Source organism: Nerophis lumbriciformis, linkage group LG32 (assembly GCF_033978685.3).
Source record: "Nerophis lumbriciformis linkage group LG32, RoL_Nlum_v2.1, whole genome shotgun sequence".
Taxonomy (NCBI): domain Eukaryota; kingdom Metazoa; phylum Chordata; class Actinopteri; order Syngnathiformes; family Syngnathidae; genus Nerophis; species Nerophis lumbriciformis.
The window spans coordinates 24335258-24360218 of NC_084579.2; the positions used below are offsets into that span (position 1 = coordinate 24335258).

Here is a 24961-nt window from a genome sequence, read left to right on the forward strand (position 1 = left end):
ATACAGAAATGACAATGAGCATTATTACACTACAGATGGAGCAATACAAATACCAATAGAAATAGCGCTATTGATAATGAACAATACCAATACTTTACCTTTATTATCAACAATACAGTTGTTTAAATGCAACAATACATATACGTAATGATAACTTGAGATACGAAAGAATGCAGAAAAATGGAGGGGGAGAAAGAGAAGCAACCTACATTAACCTTGTAGATTGTTATAGTAACAATAGGTTAAGCTTTGTCCGTGTGCCATGTGTTATACCCAGTTTACCCTAGGGCAACAACGTTAATATATGTTTGATGAAACGTGATTATGTGCGTGAGTGTACGTATGCATATGTACTTGTATATGTACAGAATGTGTATATGTGTTTGTACAGTGAATGTATATGTACAGAATGTGTATATGTGTTTGTACAGTGAATGTATATGTACAGAATGTGTATATGTGTTTGTACAGTGAGTGTATATGTACAGTATGTGTAAGTGTATGTTTGTATATTGAATGTGCGTGTGCATGTACGAACTTTAAGTATGTAAATATGTACTGTATTTGTGTATGTATGTGGGAGCGTAGGTACCTATATATGTATGTATGTATTAGAGATGCGCGGATAGGCAATTATTTCATCCGCAACCGCATCACAAAAGTCGTCAACCAGCCGCCATCCACCCGAACCAACATTTTATCAAAACCACACCCGCCCGCCATCCGCCAGTTGTTATATATCTAATATAGACGATGCAAGGCATTAGTGAGGTTATAAAGCTTTTGCCTGTTAAAGAAAGAAGACTGATCCAATGCAGCAGAGACATTCAATGCGTGCCACGCATTAATATATCTTGGCCACGCATTAGTGGCTAAGATATATTAATGCGTGATAATATTATTTATCATTATTATAATATTATTGTCATTTCCATTAAGAAAGTGTTGACTATTGTTGCCAATGCCCTCAGATCAGGAGTGCGTTCCTCACACTTTGTGTGCGGAGTTCCAGCAAGCAGAACGAGGCTTTTAAGAAGTTAAAAAAATGTTTTAGAAAGACTATATTACTATATTTTCGTTAGGTAAAAAAAATGTTCTGAATTTATTTCAATGAATATTAACTTGTTAACGTTATAATGCTCAAATAGGGACAAGGGCGGGGTGCACAGTGAAGCAGTGAACAATTTCGCGACAAAGATGAACCTTTATTGATTGATCTGCAGCCATGACAAAATATCAGACAATCTCCATTGTCAACGACAGGCAGGAAAATAAAGATAAACACATAGCCTATGTTGCAGGCATAGGCATAGGCTCATACGTTTTTAAGTTGAAATAAAAAAATAAATAAAAAATGTGCCTCATAAGCCTTAGGCTGTCAATCACGCGCACAAACTTAAATTATACAATAACATATTTATGTCATCCCTATTTAAACAAAAATAAATTAAATAAATAATAATAATAAATTACCTGCAACTTATTGGCCAAGGCAAATAGCTGGTCTTTTTTCCCCCTGGTCTTTAGTATTCCCTTTTTTAGTTTGTCGCGTACCACGTTTGCTGCCGGCGTTGCCATCTTTTTTTTTTTTTTCTTCTGTTGTGTCGTGTTGTGGTGTGCTGCAGTGCATGATGAACAATTGCCTGTTTCAAAGAGTGCTGCTCGTTTTTCGTATGTGGGTAACAACATTTAACTATGTATATATATTTCCGAATTGGTTCAACCGCAACCCGCCCGAATCTATTTAAAATCTATTTTTTTCGTCATGTCACCCGCCCGACCCGCGGATTATCCGCGGACTCCGCGGTTGTGTCCGCAAACCGCGCATCTCTAGTATGTATGTATGTATGTATGTATGTATGTATGTGAGCATATGTGAATTTGTATGTACAATATATTCGACTCCCAGAGTGCGTGGGAGCCAGAGCATGGCTCCAGCCCCCCCGAGAGCCCAACCCACAAACAGTAGGTGTGGTGCCCAGGGAACCAGGGACCACCGCCCCTACGCAGCCAAGCCGGCCAGCGACAGGAACCCCAGAGCCCGGCCCACCGTACCGCCCACAAGGGCCAGCAGCAGGCCGCAGACAGACGCACCCGGCAGAGGACAGGGCACAAGAAAAGAAGGGACAGCCAGACCCCAAGCCAGCGAGAGACCACACCCCACACGGGCAGAAAGGCGAGACGCCCCGCCCAAGGAACCCAGAGACTCCCCGCAATCGGACGGGAAGACTGCCCCCGCGGTGGATTATTTCAAGTAGTCCTGTTAATTTCTACCATGCATGGTGGAAGTTAACATTAATCAATGGTAGGAGGGACGATTGAATTAATTACAAGAAAAGTCAACATTTAGCATGCTTGAGCATAGCTTGGGCTTTCACTTTGTGCAGTTCTTTATATTCTGCATGGTGGTGGGAGGGTGTCAGGGGGAACATGTTCCGTGCACTTATTTAAAAGGCAATTTCTGACCGCCCGGAAGCTCATTGATTGGCTTTCTGATGCTGCTTTCTTGCCATTGTGATGCTGATTGACAGCATGCAGCAGTGCACAAATCAGCGGTCAGATGTGAGATAAGAGCGAGTCGGGATCATTCACAGTAGAGTAATATTTGAGATAGAAATAATTAAATAAACATTTGCTGTGGTTTTTCAAACACTGCTTTTGTAATATTACGGGTGTAGTTTACATACAGTACATTATGTCGAACCAGGAGGAGAGCAAAAATAGCTTGTAAAATTTCAAATAACAAATGACAGGGTGTGTCATTTTTTATAATAAATAGCCTTACCCAACATATTTATCATGGATATATTACAGTTGCACTGTATATCATGTTGGGCTCCTGTCGTTTAGTGGTTTGAGTGCGCAATCATTAAAAGTAGAGTAAGACACAAAAATTAGATAAAGAAAAAATAAATACAAAAATAAATGAATACAATTTAATTTTAAAAACATGGTTTGATTCTTGTTAACATGATAAAAACATTTAAGTTGTGGACAGTGTCATGATCTGCCACCTCTGCTGCCACCTGTCTGCTTTTTGTTGCAGCGCCTGGTCTCTGCGTCACAGGGCGGAGCCACCTTTAAGCACACCTGATTCCTATTTCCAGTTCATTCACTGACGCCAGTAGATTCCTGATGGTTCACCCTTCCAGTCACGTTCATCTCCTTTGCTTTGGTTCCACTCACACTTCTCTTTCCTGTGGCTCTTTACCAGTGCTGCTTTGTAGTGTTAACTGTTACCCCTCCACATCTTTTGTGTGTTTTCTGTTTTTTCACACCTTTTATGTGCATCCCGAGTTATTTTTCCTCATACTTTTTTGAGTGCACTTTTTGTTATTAATCTTATTATCTCCTCTGCGTTGGGGTCTTACTCAGACAAAGCCGATCGTGACAGATAGGCATTACTGTAATTGTTAATGTTATTTTTCACTAAAAATAAATGTGCTTATCATTTATTCTTTATATTCCAAAACATTCTACTAAACAAATTTAGGTTTAAGTCAAATTGTTTTAAAATTGTTTCACACAAATGAACAAGGAAACAAAAAAGGAAAATAATGCCTTAAAATCCTCCAAGCCCCATGTACTCAATTGTGTCCCCCTACTTCTGTAATCCAAATGTTGTCCTCGCTTGGCAGAAAATGTTTGAATCACACTGATTGTGGCCAGGTTTAAAAAAAAAGGAAGCTGAGACCTTTGGGATGAAGTCTACGTTGGCTCCTCTGTTTAACAGCAGCTGGGCAACGCTCATATTCTCATAGTGGGCTGCGATATGGAGAGGTGTGAAACCAGTCTACAAAGAAAAAGGCATGTGATATTGAAAAACAGTTTATAAAAAGGTTACACATCTGAGGAAAAAAACACTTGCAATTTCAACCGTTTTTACTCTAGTATAATGTAATCATAATTTTGTTAATAACCTTGCTGAGAACATCAGGATTGGGGTCGTTCTGCAGAAGCACGGCTGCAGTGCGCGTGTCGTCATTTCGAGCAGCGATGTGCAGTGCAGGGAGCCGGACTTTGCCTTTAGTGCCATAGTTGATGAGCAGTGCTACAACATTTTCGTGGCCCTGCTGCAGGGCAACTGCTAGAGGAGTGAAGCCGTCCTGATGACAGAAAAGTAGGAGTGATGCAAGTGGAAAGGCAAAAAAAAACAATCACAGGCACTAATTTTAAATGCAGACAATCTAGTTCAATCCAATTCTTCTCTCTGTTCATATCTTTTTATAGCAACACCTTAAGAGGTATGGCGCATGTACTCATCATACTACTGCTATAGATGATGCATGTTTAAGGAGCATTTGTATAGATCAAGTCTTTACACACACACACACACACACACACACACACACACACACACACACACACACACACACACACACACACACACACACACACACACACACACACACACACACACACACACACACACGCACACACACACGCACACAACCTACCTCGGTTGGGAGACTCTGATTGGCACTGTTCTCAAGCAGGAACTTGACCACCTCGAGGTGATTCTCCTGTGCTGCCATGTAGAGAGGACTGAACCCTTTCTGTATGGAATGATATTATACAGGGTTGCAAATACACTGCACACGGAAATCAGACCCACACAGAACTTTAGGAAGCAAAACATATGTGCCCTGCAGTCACATCTACAAGTATACAGTCACATAACGACTGAATCGGTGCCATGTACGTCCACGGGAAATAAAATGTGTAAATGCATGAAAAGATGAACTGTAAAAAAATTATACGATTTATATAAAATATATATTTATACATTATTTTATTAAGCAAAGTGGCCTGTTTACTGATTGCATAGAATTAAACTACCTTGAACACTGAAAACAATTGCTGGCTGTCCTCGCGTTACAATCAAATATGATCATTTAAATACTTAAAAAATGGAAAATACTGTTTTTGCATATTTGTGTAACTTTTTATTACAACTATATGTTAAGTTTATTTACTTAAACAACAAATTGTTAAGATTCAAACTGTCCCTTGGTTTTCACTCATTTTTAACAGAAAATGTGGAAATTCCCCAAGTCACATCCGCAGGAAGTTGCGTCATTTAGAAAGTAAGCTTAATTCTTTATTTTTCAGTAGATGGTAAATTAAAAAGTTCAATTAAATGTGTTGAAACACTTCAATGTGCTAAGTGTAAACATGCTTTTAATATGAAGGCCATGCGGCTATATTTCATGTATTTGCTAATTTTATGGTAAAACTCACTCCTGTTATTTTGAGTCCGGTTACTTAAAATTAGTGAGTCACTTATAGCTAAGGTACCTTATAATGTACAAAAATTAAATAAACTTGCCTGAGATGGGCCAATACACATCTTAAGTAGTTCAAAAGGTGTATTATCAGATTTAGCGCATGCTCTACAAAGACCCCAAATAATAAATATGCTAAAACAGCATGTTCAAACTAAAAAAATTACACGTACTAAGACTGTGTGCGCAGTTGTGAAAAAGTGGTGCAGATCGCCCTATTTACTTGAGTTTTTGCGTCAATACGTGTCCATGCACTAAATTAGTCAGATTTCTCAAATAGTTTGGCTCTAAATAAGCCTCCTGCAGCCCATGGAAACACCTTAAATTCGACCGTGTTTGGTTTTTGAAAAGTCGGACTAACACACTTGGATAATGCGATTGGAAACCAGATCTCTCAAGGGGGTGTTTGCCCTGGAGAGCACCCTGGTATCACCCATGTGCCAGTCTCAACGCTCGGGACACAACCCGAAAGCAGATACCATTCAATAAAAACATAGGCAACAACTGTAATGAAGAGGAGACTATTTGCTTCACAAATAAAAGAACAGAACATTTTGAAGTGCATCAATGGGAGGGAAAAAGAAACTGAGATTTGTTCAAGAAGGTAGCTAAGAAATGTAGAATGCCGGCTCAATTCAGACTCTCGAGTAAAATACGACTGAGATGAAAGATAATGAAGCAGACATATTAAAGGTGAATAATAAAGCATACACAAGCCTCCTCACGCTGCATTTGTGCATTCCAAACTGATTAACTTTGTGCACAACTGGCAAGGTAGTCCAGAACAATAGCAACCTTCCTCTGGAACAGTATCAGTCAGGGCACGAACAGTCTTTTCCTTCCGATTTAAAACTCCTTCCATTAATCCACAGAGCCTTATGGATTATCTTCAAGACATTCAAAAGTTTTGTTTCTATGATTTTCGGCTGAAAATTCCTTTGAAAAACTCTTCCGTCAGTCTTTCTTTGCACCAGACCTGCATCCGCCCCGATACATTCCTGGTAGTAGTGTCATGTTCACAGCGCAATCCAAGATTATTTCTTGATGCTGTCGACTATTTAACAGCAGCATAGTCATTAGAGACGTAATATTTTTAATCTGTGCCAATATTACAGCGGATAGTTAAAACAAGTTGTTAGGATCCGCAACACCAAGGTTGGCCTTCGGCTGAATGCCAAGAAAACTGAGGTGATCACCTACAACATCCAAGCGGAACACCCACCTCTCACAACAACAGGAGGTACTACTCTGAAGGAAGTGAATGACTTCAAGCACTTGGGCTCATGGGTCAACTCAACAGAGCAGGATATAAAAGTGAGGAAGGCACTTGCATGGAGGGTCCTGAACGGCATGGCCAGTGTGTGGGACTACAATCTCCCCCGAAAAATTCAACTCAGCTTCTTCTACGCGACTGTAGAATCTGTTCTCCTACATGGCAGTGAAAACTGAAACCTGAAGTCAATCATGCAGAAGTCTCTAGACGGGTGCTACACCAGAATGCTACGTGTAGTGCTCAACATCAGCAAGAGTACACATGTTACTAACGAGAATCTGTATGCTGGAATACACAGTGTGAGCGACAAAATAGCAGCCAGGAGAATGAGACTAGCAAGACACTGCCAAAGACACCAGGAGCTGTCAGCCAGCAAACTGGTACTGAGGTAGCCAACTCATGGGCACCAGTCACGAGGACATCCCACTGTAACATATGTGGATGTACTCAAGGATGATGCGGGAGCACAAAGCACCAACGAGCTGGCCAGATGTTTGGAGAACCGGGATGACTGGAGACAACAATGGAAGGCTCGTCTGAGGACGACCTAGGAAGATGCCTAGTACAATGTCGCAGGTCAACCGGAAAAGCAATTCACTTGTCCCCGCTAAAATGAAGTAAGCGCACACGGCATATGACCAATAGTCGCATTAGAGAGTGTGCATGGACACTTGGACTTCACACGTAGGTGTGAAAATACAACAATTTAGACTTAGACTTCCTTTTATTGTCATTCAAATTTGAACTTTACAGTACAGAAAATAACATTTTGTTGAGATAGCTCATTGCAGGGCATGTTCACCACTGTGTTACATGACCTTTCCTTTCCTCAGTAAACGTTTAGGAACTGAGGAGACACATTTTTTAAGCTTCTCAGGTGGAATTATTTCCCATTCTTGCTTGATGTACAGCTTAAGTTGTTCAACAGTCCGGGGGTCTCCGTTGTGGTATTTTAGGCTTCAAAATGCGCCACACATTTTCAATGGGAGACAGGTCTGGACTACAGGCAGGCCAGTCTAGTACCCGCACTCTTTTACTATAAAGCCACGTTGATGTAACACGTGGCTTGGCATTGTCTTGCTGAAATAAGTAGGGGTGTCCATATGTTGCTCCAAAACCTGTATGTACCTTTCAGCATTAATGGCGCCTTCACAGCTGTGTAAGTTACCCATGTCTTGGGCACTAATATACCCCCATACCATCACAGATGCTGGCTCTTCAACTTTGCGCCTATAACAATCCGGATGGTTCTTTTCCTCTTTGGTCTGGAGGACACGACGTCCACAGTTTCCAAAAACAATTTGAAATGTGGACTCGTCAGACCCACAGAACATTTTTCCACTTTGTGAGCTCAGGCCCAGCGAAGCCGACGGCGTTTCTGGGTGTTGTTAATAAACGGTTTTCGCCTTGCATAGGAGAGTTTTAACTTGCACTTACAGATGTAGCGACCAACTGTAGTTACTGACAGTGGGTTTCTGAAGTGTTCCTGAGCCCATGTGGTGATATCCTTTACACACTGATGTCACTTGTTGATGCAGTACAGCCTGAGGGATCGAAGGTCACAGGTTTAGCTGCTTATGTGCAGTGATTTCTCCAGATTCTCTGAACCCTTTGATGATATTACGGACCGTAGATGGTGAAATCCCTAAATTCCTTGCAATAGCTGGTTGAGAAAGGTTTTTCTTAAACTGTTCAACAATTTGCTCACGCATTTGTTGACAAAGTGGTGACCCTCGCCCCACCTTGTTTGTGAATGACTGAGCATTTCATGGAATCTACTTTTATACCCAATCATGGCACCCACCTGTTCCCAATTTGCGTGTTCACCCGTGGGATGTTCCAAATAAGTGTTTGATGAGCATTCCTGAACTTTATCAGTATTTATTGCCACCTTTCCCAACTTCTTTGTCACGTGTTGCTGGCATCAAATTCTAAAGTTAATGATTATTTGCAAAAAAAAAAAAAAAAGTTTATCAGTTTGAACATCAAATATGTTGTCTTTGTAGCATATTCAACTGAATATGGGTTGAAAATGATTTGCAAATCATTGTATTCCGTATATATTTACATCTAACACAATCTCCCAACTCATATGAAAACGGGGTTTGTATTTGAGAAATCAGACCAATTTAGTGCATGGAAACGTACTAAATGGCATAATTTTCCAACCCGTGGTGTTATGTTGTGCAACATTCAGCAGACCTTTTTTTGGGCAGTGTACTGTAGAAGTGCTCCTCCAATGCAAAGGTGCGATCTGGGAGACGCCGGCACTAACTGTGATGGTGCATTGGAATGATCCAGACGCAAGAAAATCCAGTGTTGTAAGAGGTTTTTTTTCATGTCGGAGATATGTTGATTCGTTTTGGTGTCTGCTGGAGCCAAATTAGCCCTTACGTTATCTAGCAGCCTAAAAATGTCATTATAGAATAGACAAGGTGTCTATATATCCAGCTATGTCTATGCGATGCACACGGACGACGGATTCTCTCTCCGCTTCTGTCATTGCAACGATCGCCTCCTCCAGTGCCGCCATTTATGCGTAACTTTGCCAGTTTACAAGTACCTTCCAAACGTGCTATTAAAAAAAACGCAAAAAGAGCAGCCACATACAATTTCAGGCTTGATAAATCATATCATGGCCACTAAATGATTATATTTGCATCTCCTCATCCCTGTTTTGTGGCCATTCTGATGATCAGCATATATTCTGCAAATACATCAATACAGACATGGTAAATAAATTATGTTCACTATTTTGCTCATTTAAGAGACGCAATCCTCTGCGCATGAGCTTACTTTGCAAGCGAATCAAGTTTGCACATGTTTTAATACACACAAACCTTTAGTAGATCAGGCCCATATTAGTATAATAATTCAGTAGATGCAGATTTAGAGTTTAAAAAAGACAGACATTTGTGTTTATTTTGAGGGCGTTGCAACCATAGACATCATAAATACTCGCTGCATTGGCCGCTGGCGCGCAGGAAATTTGGCCGCCATCTTGAACCGGTCATTTACTACAGAAAGCAGCAGAAAGAAGAAGAATTACTTTTCACAAGTAATAGTGAATTTGTGAATTGTGAATCGATTATTACTGTACTGTATCTATGCTCACCAGTGAAATTGTTGTTCGCTATAAGCTACTGTATATTCAGTGCCAGTGTTTTAGATATAAATTGAGATTTTATTAGTCAAAACACTGACTTAGATTATAACTGACACAATAATGATATCATAGATATAAAACAAATAGTATTGGTACAACGTTGAACAGCAAATTTAATTTGAAAATATAAACAACTGAACATCTGACTGTACAATAGTTTGTCATGAAGCTAATTTGGCTGTTGATGTATTTACAATTTCATCAAACAATATACATGAAAATAAGAATTTTGTTGAATACGCAACTGATTTGTATATGTATATATTATAAATAAAAATAAAATAGTGTGTGTGTATATATATGTGTTTAAAGTGTTTGCAAAATATACCTGTCTATAGTCTAGTCAGAGTAATGTAGTATTGTTCATCCCACTGTGAATATTCTAATCCATCCATCCAGCCATCCATCTTCTTCTGCTTATCTGAAGACGGCTTGCGGGGGCAGCAGCCTAAGCAGAGAAGCCCAGACTTCCTCTCCCCAACCACTTCGTCCAGCTCCTCCCAGGGGATCCTGAGGCGTTCCCAGGCCAGCCGAGAGACATAGTCTTCCCCGTGGCCTCCGACCGAGCCCTAAACACCTCCCCAGCGAGGCGCCCAGGTGGCATCCTGACCAGATGCCCGAACCACCTCATCTCTCAATGTCCAGGAGCACCGGTTTTACTTTGAGCTCCTCCTGGATGACATAGCTTCTCACCCTATCTCTAAGGAAGAGCCCCACTACCCAACGAAGAAAACTCATTTAGGCCGCTGGAGCTTGTCCTTTCGGTCACAACCCGAAGCTCACAACCATAGGTGAGGATGGGAACGTAGGTTGACAGGTAAATTGAGACCTTTGCCTTCCGGTTTAGACCCTTCTTCACCCCGACAGACCGATGCAGGGTCTGCATCACTGCAGACGCCGCACTGATCCGCCTGTCGATCTCACGCTCCACTCTTCCCTCACTCGTGAACAAGACTCTGAGGTACTTGAACTGCTCTACTCGGGGCAAGATCTCGTCCCCAACCCGGAGATGGCACTCCACCCTTTTTTGTGCTAGTACCATGGACTCGGACTTGGAGGTGCTAATTCTCATCCCAGTCGCTTCACAATCGGCTGCGAGAGCTAAAGATCATGGCCAGATGAAACCATCAGGACCACATAATCTGCAAAAAGCAGAGACCTAAACCTACAGCCACCAAACTGAATCCCCTCAACGCCGTGACTGTGCCTAGAAATTCTGTCCATAAAAGTTATGAACAGAATTGTGGGAAAAATGTCAGCCCTGGCGGAGTCCAACCCTCACTGAAAAAATGTCCGACTCACTGCCGGCATGCCGGACCAAGCTCTGACATCGATCATACAGGGAGCGGGCCAACACAATCAGACGGTCCGATACCCCATACGCTCTGAGGACTCCCCACAAGACTTTCCGAGGAACACGGTTGAATGCCTTCTCCGAGTCCACAAAGCTCATGTATATTGGTTGGCCAAACTCCCATACACAGTCAAGAACCCTGCCGAGAGTATAGAGCTGGTCCACAGTTCCACGACCAGGACAAAAACCACTTTGCTCCTCCTGAATCCAAAGTTCGACTATCCGGCGTAGCCTCCTCTCTAGTACACCTGAATAAACCTTACCGGGAAAGCTGAGGAGTGTGACCCCACGATAGTTGGAACACAACCTCTGGTTCCCCTTCTTAAAGAGAGAAACCACCACCCAGGTGTGCCAATCCAGAGGCACCACCCCGATGTCCATGCAATGTTGTAGAGTCTTGTCAACCAAGACAGCCCCACAGCATCCAGAGCCTTAAGGAACATCCACACCGGGGCGCTGCCACTCAGGAGCCTTTTAAAGGGGAACATTATCACAATTTCAGAATGGTTAAAACCATTAAAAATCAGTTCCCAGTGGCTTATTATATTTTTCGAGGTTTTTTTCAAAATTTTATACATCACGCAATATCCCTAAAAAAAGCTTCAAAGTGCCTGATTTTAACCATCGTTATAAACACCCGTCCATTTTCCTGTGACGTCACATAGTGAAGCCAACACAAACAAACATGGCGGAAAGAACAGCAAGCTATAGCGACATTAGCTCGGATTCAGACTCGGATTTCAGCGGCTTAAGCGATTCAACAGATTACGAATGTATTGAAACGGATGGTTGTAGTGTGGAGGCAGGTAGCGAAAACGAAATTGAAGAAGAAACTGAAGCTATTGAGCCATATCGGTTTGAACCGTATGCAAGCGAAACCGACGAAAACGACACGACAGCCAGCGACACGGGAGAAAGCGAGGACGAATTCGGCGATCGCCTTCTAACCAACGATTGGTATGTGTTTGTTTGGCATTAAAGGAAACTAACAACTATGAACTAGGTTTACAGCATATGAAATACATTTGGCAACAACATGCACTTTGAGAGTGCAGACAGCCCAATTTTCATCAAATAATATATTCTGGAGACATGCCCTCATCCACGCTCTTTTCCTGAAAGCTGATCTGTCCAGTTTTGGAGTTGATGTCAGCAGGCCAGGGTAGCTAGGGTCGATAGGGGGTTTAGCTCGCTCGTCTGCGGGAACAAACTGCCGCCATTGCTTGCCGTGCTACCGAGGTCCCTGAATTGCTCACACACTACGGCAGATTCAATGGGGGTCTGGCGGCAGATTTCTTTGACTTTATCGTTGGAAATGCATCTGCTTTGAGTGTCGCAGGATATCCACACATTCTTGCCATCTCTGTGGTAGCATAGCTTTTGTCGGTAAAGTGTGTGTAACAAACGTCCAATTTCTTGCCACTTTCGCATCTTTGGGCCACTGGTGCAACTTGAATCCGTCCCTGTTTGTGTTGTTACACCCTCCGACAACACACCGACGAGGCATGATGTCTCCAAGGTACGGAAAACAGTCGAAAAAACGGAAAATAACAGAGCTGATTTGACTCAGTGTTTGAGAAAATGGCGGATTGCTTCCCGATGTGACGCCACGTTGTGACGTCATCGCTCCGAGAGCGAATATTAGAAAGGCGTTTAATTCGCCAAAATTCACCCATTTAGAGTTCGGAAATCGGTTAAAAAAATATATGGTCTTTTTTCTGCAACATCAAGGTATATATTGACGCTTACATAGGTCTGGTGATAATGTTCCCCTTTAACTATCTCGGCAACCTCAGCCCTAGAAATAGGAGAGCTCACCACGGATTGTCCAGGCACTGCCTCCTAATAGGAAGACGTGTAGGTGGGATTGAGGAGGTCTTCGAAGTATTCCCTCCACCAATCCACAACATTCTGAGTCGAGGTCAACAGCACACCAGCACTGCTTCCCCCTCCTGAGGCATCGGATGGTGGTCCAGAATCGCTTCGAAGCCATCTGGAAATCGTTTTCCATGGCATCCCCAAACTCTTCCCATATCCAACTTTTTGCCTCTGCAACCGCCAAAGTTGCGGTCGGTACCTGTCCGCTCCCTCCGGGCTCCCATGAGCCAAAAGGACCTGATAAGACTCTTTCTTCAGCTTGACGGGTTCTGGAATTACCGCCACAACAGGCACCAACCACTTTGTGGCCACAGCTCCGATGGGCCGCCAAGACAATAGAGGTATGGAACATGTGACTTAATGTCCAGCACCTCCCTCGTGACATGTTCAAAGTTCATCTGGAGGTGCGAATTGAAACTCTCTCTGATGAGAGACTCTGCTAGACGTTCCCAGCAGACCCTCACAATGCGTTTGGGCCTGCCAGGTCTGACCGGCATCCTCCCCCACCATCGGTGCCAACTCATTAAAAAGCTCTGCCCTTCTCTTCACCCGAGTGTCTAATATATGAGACCGCAAATCCGATGACACAACCACTGAGTTGATCATTGAACTGTGGCCTTGGTGTGTCCTGGTGCCAAGTGTACATATGGACACCCTTATGTTTGAACATATCCCTGAGGGAGCACTACAGTACTCCTTCCAGGGAATCCAAAAAGGGCGATTATTCTGACATGCTGTTTGGTGCGCAAGCACAAACAACAGTCAGTACCCATTCCTTCACCCAAAGGCAGAGGGAATCTACCCTCTCGTCTATTGGGTTAAACTCCTATGTACAGGCTCTGAGCCGGGGGGAAACCGGAATTGCCACGCCAGCCCGTCGCCTATCATTGCTTGCAACGCCAGAGTCGAAGAAAGTCCAGCCCTTCTCGAGAGGAGGGTCAGGGTTAGAGCCCTTGCTGTCAGTCGGAGTGAGTCTGACTAGATCTAGCCGGAACTTCTCGACTTCTCGAGGGGGAGGTCTACAGGTTCAAAATGGCGGCCCCATGGCTCGCTAGCGCCAATAGGCAGTAGCGGTCGATGTGCCGTCCATACATATGATCTCTATGGTTGCAACAAGAAAATTGGCCCATGAACAATTGATCACACATTTGATTCCTCACAACTCACGTGTGATTGGGCATTCACGTTGGCTCCGTAATTGACAAGCTCAGCCACTACTTTCTCCTGGCCTGCCAGCGCTGCGATATGGAGAGCAGTGTTTCCTTTCTGGAGGTCACACAGAAGGAAAGCGATGTAAAAGATACATGTGACACTGCCACCGTTACGTGTCTTTCATTTCATCTCAGTTTGAAGTGTTTCTTCTGAGAAAAAAACGCACATACCTTGGTGGTGGCCTCCAGTTCAATGCCATCATGAAGGAGCTCCAGAACCATCTTCACATGACCCTCTTTAGAAGCCAGATGCAACCCATTAAGGCCGTTCTTTGAGAGAAAACAGAGTGGTATGTTCACTTTAAGCGTAAATAAAAAATCTTGCGTGCAAAAATCTCTGAAAGGCCAACAGAATGTTACGGTAGACTACAGTTGTATTCCTTTGAAGGGATTATCTGTATCACAACATTTGTGTAGTTTCATCTGAATAATCCTTTTAATAACCAGGATTAATATAAGCGCAGATCACATTAACTCAAAAGTAATACATCTCTTATGGCAACTTAATGAATTAATCAGCAGCACTCTTTAAATATGTTGCATTAATTCACTCGCAAGTAAAACAGCAACTACTAACCACCTGAATCAGTTGGCTGGATACAAAACAAAGATTTTAACACAATGTCTCAAAGGCTTCGGACTTGGCATCCGTTTTAAAAGATAGAAAACGTGGCAGCCTGCGTATGAACTCTGAAAATTAACGTACTGCTGGAATCTCAATTTCAAAGGCCATTGGTTTAAAGCTGTATGCTTCCTGAGCTGTACAGTTGGGCTGATTCCTCTCGCTGTGCAGCACATCCCTCGTCTCGTTACCGCCTCTCTAAAAATAGACTTTAAACCCATGACTGCAAGTCTGCTCTGACAAAATGCACAATGTGATGATAGTGATGAGCAAGCAGCCATTTATTTGTGTGTACGCCTTAATTGTCCCTCAGTTTCTCAAGGGGAGGGCTCCCAACTCTTGCTAAAACCCACCTGACCACCAGGAGTCTCAGTTATCCATAATGTTGTCCACATTTGCAAGAAGGATGCCTTTGAGTGGTCCTAAACAACATTTGGTCGAAGGCCCCATGTTGGTCTTAAATTTTACTTACTTTTTACTAATATTATTATTAAACTCCTGAAGGGCTTCCATCCCACCCTAAACTTAACATCACCGCACCACATACACACGTACTGTAAATTCCGGACAGTAAGACACTATTTTTTTTCCTACGCTTTGAACCCTGGGGCTTATAAAATGGTGCAGGTAATTTATGGATTTTTCTTCGTTGATGGAGATAATGCAAATAGTTTTCATAAAAAGCAGGCAAAGGCAGTGACATTGTTATTGTTTGTGCAGTGGCACCACCTTTTGGACAAGTTTGCGCACTGCAGGTTCTGCGGGGTGAACGTCTACAGCAGGGGTGTCAAACTCAAATACAGAGTGGGCCAAAATTTAAAACTGAACAATGGGGCCGCGGGCCAAGGTTGAACAAATTAACCTTTTAAAAGGGACCCAAACAAGTTTTGCATTGAATATTGAACAAGCAAGGCTTATGTAACTTTATAGTGACATGCAAAATCGAGTTTCAAATAATAATAATAATAATTCAAAAATATCAATGGCATATCAAATAAAATTTAAATAAAAATTGAATGCCTTTTTTCTATTTGCAGCTTTTTGAGGTAAATATCAAAATAAACTTTTTCCAGAGGCTAATAATAAATTTGAAAATAAAATAACAATAATGAATGAATCAAACATTCAAGCCTTGAAGTAGCAAGAAAAAGTGCATGAATAAAACGTTAATTATTGCTCAGTTTGCTACACCGATTTGCTTTAACACTGAAAATGGAACAAGCAACGCTTATATAACTTAATAGTGCAAAATCAACTTTCAAAAAACAAACGAAAAAACATCAATAGTATATTAAATACATTTTAAATAAAAAATGGAATGCCTCTTTTCTATTTGCAGCCTTCTGAGGTAACTATCAACATTAACTTTTTCCACAGGCCGATAAATTTGAAAATAAAATAACAATGAATAAATCAACCATTCAGGCCTTTTTACTGCTCAGTTTGCAACGCACTGATCTAATCTGATGTGCCCAAGCCAGATACCTGGCATCTTTTCTGGGATTCTAGTTTATTAATGTTGGGGCTCAGGTGGGCGGGGTTTGGTGGTAGCGGGGGGTGTATATTGTAGTGTCCCGGAAGAGTTAGTGCTGCAAGGGGTTCTGGGTATTTGTTATGTTGTGTTTATGTTGTGTTACGGTGCGGTGGTTCTCCCGAAATGTGTTTGTCATTCTTGTTTGGTGTGGTTTCACAGTGTAGCGCATATTTGTAACAGTGTTAAAGTCGTTTATACGGCCACCCTCAGTGTGACCTGTATGGCTGTTGATCAAGTATGCCTTGCATTCACTTATGTGTGTGTAGAAGCCGCATATATCATGTGACAGGGGCCGGCACGCTGTTTGTATGGAGGAAAAGCAGACGTGACGACAGGTTGTAGAGGACGCTAAAGGCAGTGCCTTTAAGGCACGTCCCCAATATTGTTGTCCGCGTGGAAATCGGGAGAAATTCGGGAGAATGGTTGCCCCGGGAAACTTTCGAGAGGGGCACTGAAAATTGCCGCTGTATAATACCGGCGGGCCAGCTCTAATGTTAATTTGATATTGCCTCAAGGGCCAAATGAAATTACACGGCGGGCCAAATTTGGCCCGTGGGCCAGAGTTTGACACCCATGGTCTACAGTGTTTCCGTATGTTTAGTGCTTTTAACTGGAAGTACAAGTGCTGTTTCGTCTTCTAGTTATCCATAGCTTTTCTACTTACCGTATTTTTCTGAGTATAAGTCGCTCCGGAGTATAAGTCGCACCGGCCGAAAATGCATAATAAAGAAGGAAAAAAACATATATAAGTCGCACTGGAGTATAAAACGCATTTTTGGGGAAAATGTATTTGATAAAACCCAACACCAAGAATAGACATTTGAAAGGCAATTTAAAATAAATAAAGAATAGTGAACAACAGGCTGAATAAGTGTACGTTATATGACGCATAAATAACCAACTGAGAACGTGCCTAGTATGTTAACATAACATATTATGGTAAGAGTCATTCAAATAACTAACATATAGAACATGCTGTACGTACAATCTGTCACTCCTAATCGCTAAATCCGATGAAATCTTATATGTCTAGTCTCTTACGTGAATGAGCTAAATAATATTATTTGATATTTTACGGTAATGTGTTAATAATTGCACACATAAGTCGCTCCTGAGTATAAGTCGCACCCCCCGGCCAAACTATGAAAAAAAATGTGACTTATAGTCCGAAAAATACGGTTATTCATCACTCCAAGCAACGTTTGTACGTTTTACTACATTACTAAAACTATTATAACTATACTAAACAAGTATAACTTAACTATACTAAACAAGTATAACCCATTCATATTTCTAAACCATCCAACGTGTGATGTCTGGAGGGCAGTGGTTCTTAACCTGGGTTCGATCGAACCCTAGGGGTTCGGTGGGCTCAGGGGTTTGGCAGAGGTCAAAACACACCCGACTCATCGTGTAAATAAAAACTTCTCCCTATCAGCGTATTACTGATACGACAAAAGCAGAAGTCAGACTGATTTGCTGGTGTGTAATTTGTTGTGAGTTCATGCACTGTGTTGGTTTTGTTCTTTGAACAACGTGATGCGCGGTTCATTTTGTGCACCAGTAAAAAACATGGTAACACTTTAGTATGGGGAACATATCACCATTAAGTAGTTGCTTATTAACATGCAAATTAGTAACATATTGGCTCTTAACTAATCATTATTAAGTACTTATTACTGCCTTATTTGGCATGGCCTTAGTATAACCCTAACCCTCTAACCCTGTTCCTAACCTCTAACCCTGGCCCTAACCCTCTAACCCTAACCCTAACCAAATAACTCTAAATCAAGTCTTTGTTACGTAGAATATGTTCCCCTGGTGTCCAAAAAACTCTAAATTAAGTCTTTGTTACTTAGTATATGTTCCTCATACTAAAGTGTTACCAAAAACATATAACTTTGTCTTGAATTTGAAAAGAAACAGCATTTTATTTTTCACTAAAGAAGGGTTCGGTGAATGCGCATATGAAATTGGTGGGATTCGGTACCTCCAACAAGGTTAAGAACCACTGATGTAGGGGTTTTTCATGCATATTTTTACATAATATAATCAAACTAGCGTTGTTAGAATTAGCTAATATACTAACACGTTTACAAGTGTCTTTTTTAGTATTATTAACTTACAATGGCATTCTTTTTGTATTGTTTCAGTTTAACAAATTCCTTAGTAAATTCCCCAAAATGTCACTGTGGACCATAGAGTCTGTTACCTGCTGCCTTATTGGAGAGCTTGCTTACACAGCTTGTGGGTCTTTGACGATGACTTCTGTTTTGTTTGAAGCTGCTTTAGTCTCATTTTAAAGACACCGTTGAGAAATATTTAACGTATGAAAATACAAACCCCGTTTCCATATGAGTTGGCAAATTGTGTTGGATGTAAATATAAACGGAATACAATGATTTGCAAATCATTTTCAACCCATATTCAGTTGAATATGCTACAAAGAAAACATATTTGATGTTCAAACTGCAGTGTTTCCCACACATTCATTTATTTGTGGCGGCCCGCCACGAAAGAATTACGTCCGCCACAAATGGATTTTTCGGCTTTTGACTCGCTCGACCGCTCATAAAAGCAATGGGACTGTCTGTGAATGTTGCTTGTAGTTACAACTCCGGTGCAGTAGGTGGCGGTAGCCTACTATGCATTGTAACTCCGCCAATAGCACTTAATTCACCTGGTATAAATAAAGTTGATTTGATTTGATTTGGTGGGCCAGAAGAAGAAGAAGAAGAAGAAGAAGAAGAAGAAGAAGAAGAAGAAGAGGGACGGACGGACGGACGGACGGACGGACGGACGGACGGGATCAAAATACGAGGGTAATATAAGTTATAGGTAGATAGGTTATAGCTGCATCGCTCGCGGCTCGTCATATATTTAACGTTAATCCGCGATTTCACCGAGCGTTTCACTGACGGTGAGCAGCCTGACGCTGCTTCATTAACACCGCCGCTGTTTGACTCGGATCCGGGGCAGACGCACGTAATAACAATCATCTGTTTTCATACCGACGAGCTAACGTGTCCAGGTTATAACCCTGTTGTCAATAAACACACGTGGAGACGGTGCTTCAGATACTACATTAATACTCAAGCTAAAATGTCCACTGTAGCATGTGAATGCAATGAAAATAATAAAATCTGAGCCAACCAGCTGTTAAAATGTTGTCCAGGTTAATGTTTTGGCCATTAAAGGCCCTTCATTTCAAGATTTCAACTGTGATCGGGCTTTAAACAGGTGGCTGACCTGTTCAGATGAGTGTAACTGCTACTGGTCAAATAATGTGAAATAGCATTTAATTTTACATGTATGCAATGCCATTTAAATGTAATTATAGATAATAATAATAATAATAAAGACTGTGTAGTGTTGTAAATAGTCAACGGGAAGAATTTTAGTAAGATATAAGCCATGAGCACTACACAGCCAGAAAAAAACCTAGGCAGGACAAGTAAAAATATTGGGGCAAGTAGATTTGAGAAGTCGGGCAAGTAGAAAAAAACCTTAACGTTGAACCCTGCATGTGTTGAGCTGCTGCCGCTTAAGGTTAGACGGCACTGTACATAGAGCGGTTCTGCTCGTTAGTAATAAATTCTAATGTTGGATGTTCACTCCTTCACACAGATGAGTATAGAAAAATATTTTCAACGGCCGAAAAGGGCTCGACTTGGAGAGGAGGTAGGCCTACAGTCCGGACCACAGGTGCGACCTGTTCAGCAGCAGCAGGAGGAGGAGGTTGACTGACTGTGGCAGGACACCTCTGCCTCTGTTTCACTTCATGTTGCTGGTAAATAATATGGTTGTAGTAGTAGGCTAAAGTTAAATTATTTAGTATTCACTAATTAAAAGGGCAGAGCTTTAAGAGACATTTTAGCTTTTATATTTTATAAGATATATTTTTTGTAAGAACCACAATTAATAAATATATTTCAGTGAATCACTAATTGTTCAAATCTGTATATAAATATGTACATAAAATGTTGTAATTATATTCCAACTCCGCGTTCTTCTTGGTCATCGCCGCTGCCGCCGCCAACCCCCACCCACGCCACCACAAATAGATGCCTGTCCTGTGGGAAACACTGAACTGATTAACATTTTTTTTTTTTGCAAATAATCATTAACTTTAGAATTTGATGCCAGCAACACGTGACAAAGAAGTTGGGAAACGTGGCAATAAATACTGATAAAGTTGAGGAATGCTCATCAAACACTTATTTGGAACATCCCACAGGTGAACAGGCAAATTGGGAACAGGTAGGTGCCATGATTGGGTATAAAAGTAGATTCCATGAAATGCTCAGTCATTCACAAACAAGGATGGGTCGAGGGTCACCACTTTGTCAACAAATGCGTGAGCAAATTGTTGAACAGTTTAAGAAAAACCTTTCTCAACCAGCTATTGCAAGGAATTTAGGGATTTCACCATCTACGGTCCGTAATATCATCAAAGGGTTCAGAGAATCTGGAGAAATCACTGCACGTAAGTAGCTAAGCCCGTGACCTTCGATCCCTCAGGCTGTACTGCATCAACAAACGACATCAGTTTGTGAAGGATATCACCACATGGGCTCAGGAACACTTCAGAAACCCACTGTCAGTAACTACAGTTGGTCGCTACATCTGTAAGTGCAAGTTAAAACTCTCCTATGCAAGGGGAAAACCGTTTATCAACAACACCCAGAAACGCCGTCGGCTTCGCTGGGCCTAAGCTCATCTAAGATGGACTGATACAAAGTGGAAAAGTGTTCTGTGGTCTGACGAGTCCACATTTGAAATTGTTTTTGGAAACTGTGGACGTCGTGTCCTCCGGACCAAAGAGGAAAAGAACCATCCGGATTGTTATAGGCGCAAAGTTGAAAAGCCAGCATCTGTGATGGTATGGGAGTGTATTAGTGCCCAAGACATGAGTAACTTACACATCTGTGAAGGCGCCATTAATGCTGAAAGGTACATACAGGTTTTGGAGCAACATATGTTGCCATCAGAGGTGGGTAGAGTAGCCAGAAATTGTACTCAAGTAAGAGTACTGTTACTTTAGAGATTTATTACTCAAGTAAAAGTAAGGAGTAGTCACCCAAATATTTACTTGAGTAAAAGTAAAAAGTATGTTGTAAAAAAACTACTCAAGTACTGAGTAACTGATGAGTAACATACACACACATATCATATATATATATATATATATATATATATATATATATATATATATATATATATATATATATATATATATATATATACACACACACACACACACATATATATATATATACACACACACACACACATATATATATATATATATATATATATATATATATATATATATATATATATATATATATATATATACATATACATACGTACATTGATATATACAGTATATAATTTATATATTTTTTTTTTGCCGTTTTTGTTTACATGTTAATAGTGTTTTAATGAATATACATGCATGTTTAACACATATAGATTCCTTTCTTTCATGAAGACAAGAATATAAGTTGGTGTATTACCTGATTCTGATGACTTGCATTGATTGGAATCAGACAGTAGTGATGACAAACGTCCACGTTTTCAAATGGAGGAGAAAAAAAGTTCCTCCTTTCTGTCTAATACCACATGAAAGTGGTGGGTTTTTGGCATCTTATATGTCCAGCTTCCATATTCGTTTTTATACACTTTACAAGAAATACATTGGCGGCAAACTCCGTAGCTTGCTAGCTTGTTTGCGCTGGCTTTCGGAGACTCTTATTTTGAAAGCGCAGGCGCGATGGAGCGGCACTTTTATTGTGAAGACAGGAACTGTGCAGTCAGTCTTTAGGCTTTTGAAATAAAAAATTGTCTTTTTTCCTTCACACTTTTGATTGATTGATTGGAACTTGTATTAGTAGATTGCACAGTACAGTACATATTCCGTACAATTGACCACTAAATGGTAACACCCCAATAAGTTTTTCAACTTGTTTAAGTCAGGTCATGTGACCACCTGGCTCTGTTTGATTGGTCCAACGTCACCAGTGACTGCATCTGATTGGTGGAACGGAGTGAACGTCACCAGTGACTGTATTTGTTGAAACACAGGCACTATGGAGGTCTGTCCGACAGACCAAAACAAACAAAGCGTGCATTAACAGATTGATAAAAATTAGTAGCGAGTAGCGAGCTGAATGTAGATAAAAGTAGCGGAGTAAAAGTAGCGTTTCTTCTCTATAAATATACTCAAGTAAAAGTAAAAGTATGTTGCATTAAAACTACTCTTAGAAGTACAATTTATCCCAAAAGTTACTCAAGTAGATGTAACGGAGTAAATGTAGCGCGTTACTACCCACCTCTGGTTGCCATCCAAGCAACGTTACCATGGACGCCCCTGCTTATTTCAGCAAGACAATGCCAAGCCATGTGTTACATCAACGTGGCTTCATAGTAAAAGAGTGCGGGTACTAGACTGGCCTGCCTGTAGTCCAGACCTGTCTCCCATTGAAAATGTGTGGCGCATTATGAAGTCTAAAATACCACAACAGAGACCCCCGGACTGTTGAACAACTTAAGCTGTACATCAAGCAAGAATGGGAAAGAATTCCACCTGAAAAGCTTAAAAAATGTGTCGTTTACTGAGTGTTGATAAAAGGAAAGGCCATATAACACAGTGGTGAACATGCCCTTTACCAACTACTTTGGCACGTGTTGCAGCCATGAAATTCTAAGTTAATTATAATTTGCAAAAAAAAAATTAAGTTTATGAGTTTGAACATCAAATATCTCGTCTTTGTAGTGCATTCAATTGAATATGGGTTGAAAAGGATTTGCAAATCATTGTATTCCGTTTATATTTACATCTAACACAATTTCCCAACTCATATGGAAACGGGGTTTGTATTAAATCAACATAAAAAACACAATATTTACGTTACATATCAATATAGATCAATACAGTCTGCAGGGATACACTCCGTAAGCACCCATGATTGTATTTCTTTATGACAAAAAAAACAAAAAAAACATACACACCCAACCATTCTACATGTGCTTTGTGGACATGGAGAAGGCATTCGACCGTGTCCCTCGGGAATTCCTGTGGGGAGTGCTCAAAGAGTATAAGGTATTGTGTAATTGTGGCGCTCCTCCTTGTATGATCGTGTCAGAGCTTGATCCGCATGGCCGGCAGTAAGTCGGACCCGTTTTTAGTGAGGGTTGGACTGCGCCAGGGCTGCCCTTTGTCCCCAATTCTGTTCATAACTTTTATGGACAGAATTTATAGGTGCAGTCACAGCGTCGAGGGAATCCGGTTTGGTGGCTGCAGGATTAAGTCTCTGGTTCTTGCAGATGATGTGGTCCTGATGGTTTCATCTGGCCAGGATCTTCACCTCTCACTGGATCGGTTTGCAACCAAGTGTGAAGCTACTGGAATGAGAATCAGCACATCGAAGTCCAAGTCCATGGTTCTCGCACAGAAAAGCATGGCGTGCGTTGGGGAGGAGATCTTGCCCCAAGTGGAGGAGTTGAAGTACCTCAGAATCTTGTTCACGAGTGAGGGAAGAGTAGATTGGAGATCGACAGGCGGATTAGTGTGATGTCTGCAGTGATGTAGACCTTGTAACGATCCGTGTGGTAAAGAAGGAGCTGCCAAAATGAGATTCCTCAGTCTCCCTTAGAGATAGGGCGAGAAGCTCTATCATTCGAGAAGAGCTCAAAGTAAAACCGCTGCTCCTCCACATCAAGAGGAGCCAGATGAGATGGTTCGGGCATCTGGTCAGGATGCCCCTGGATGCCTCCTTGGGGAGGTGTTTAGGGCACGTTCGACCAGTAAGAGGCCACAGGGAAGACCCACGACCGGTTGGGGAGACTATGTCTTCCGGCTGGCCTGGGAACGTATCGGGATCCCCAGGGAGAAGATGGACGAAGTGGCTGGGGAGAGGAAAGTCTGGGCTTCTCTGCTTAGGCTGCTGCCCCTGCGACCCGACCTTGGATAAGCGGAAGACGATGGATGGATGGATTGATGATTATCATTAGTGGATAATAATCATCTTGATAATACATTATTATGCGATTAGTGCATAATGAATTGTTTTTAATTCAAAGGACAGTAGGCAGCGTGCGTAAAAATCTTTTAATCTGATAAGGCAAAAATACACAGAGTGCAGCTGGAAAACTTCTGGAAAGGTTCTTAGCATACCATAATAGACCAAAATAGCAAACATTACTGTCGCCAAAAGCGAACAAGCTATGTGCAATAAAAAAGCCATACTGAACATTCGCATAAGGCGAACAAAAATCCCACGCTTACTAGATGGCGAGGCAGGCCTAAAAAAGAGGCATGGGTGCGATTGGCCGCGGATGCGTGTCCCAATCAACAATCAGAAACCGGTGTGTTCAATCGGCGCGCTTAGCAACCAGAGGTACACAATAAAAGGTGTGTGGAAACAGAAATAAACACAGAAAAAACACTAACAAAGGAAAAAGAAGACCGGTTGTGACAACCCCTGTCTTTAAAAATTAGTAATAACTAGTAATAATGGCTTTCTCTTGGCTAATTGTTATTCTTTAAGTTACAAGCAAAAATTTGAGATGCATGTATTCCCGCCATTAGTTAGAGAAACAAATGTCACAGTGAACCGTATAAGAGCCAAAAATA

At 41.5% G+C, this 24961-nt stretch overlaps 1 protein-coding gene across 7 annotated transcripts in view; it reads right to left on the reverse strand.

The window, feature by feature from the left end:
- ank1b (ankyrin 1, erythrocytic b) overlaps positions 1-24961 on the reverse strand; it is a 302181-nt gene that overhangs the window by 134161 nt on the left and 143059 nt on the right. For all 7 annotated transcript variants that reach the window (XM_061927319.1, XM_061927314.1, XM_061927317.1 and 4 more), the window contains exons 3-7: positions 14339-14437; positions 14124-14222; positions 4458-4556; positions 3921-4106; positions 3695-3793 (exon numbers count right to left, since the gene is read on the reverse strand). In XM_061927319.1, coding sequence (XP_061783303.1) covers positions 3695-3793; positions 3921-4106; positions 4458-4556; positions 14124-14222; positions 14339-14437 — 582 coding nt within the window. The remainder of the gene's footprint in view (positions 1-3694; positions 3794-3920; positions 4107-4457; positions 4557-14123; positions 14223-14338; positions 14438-24961) is intronic.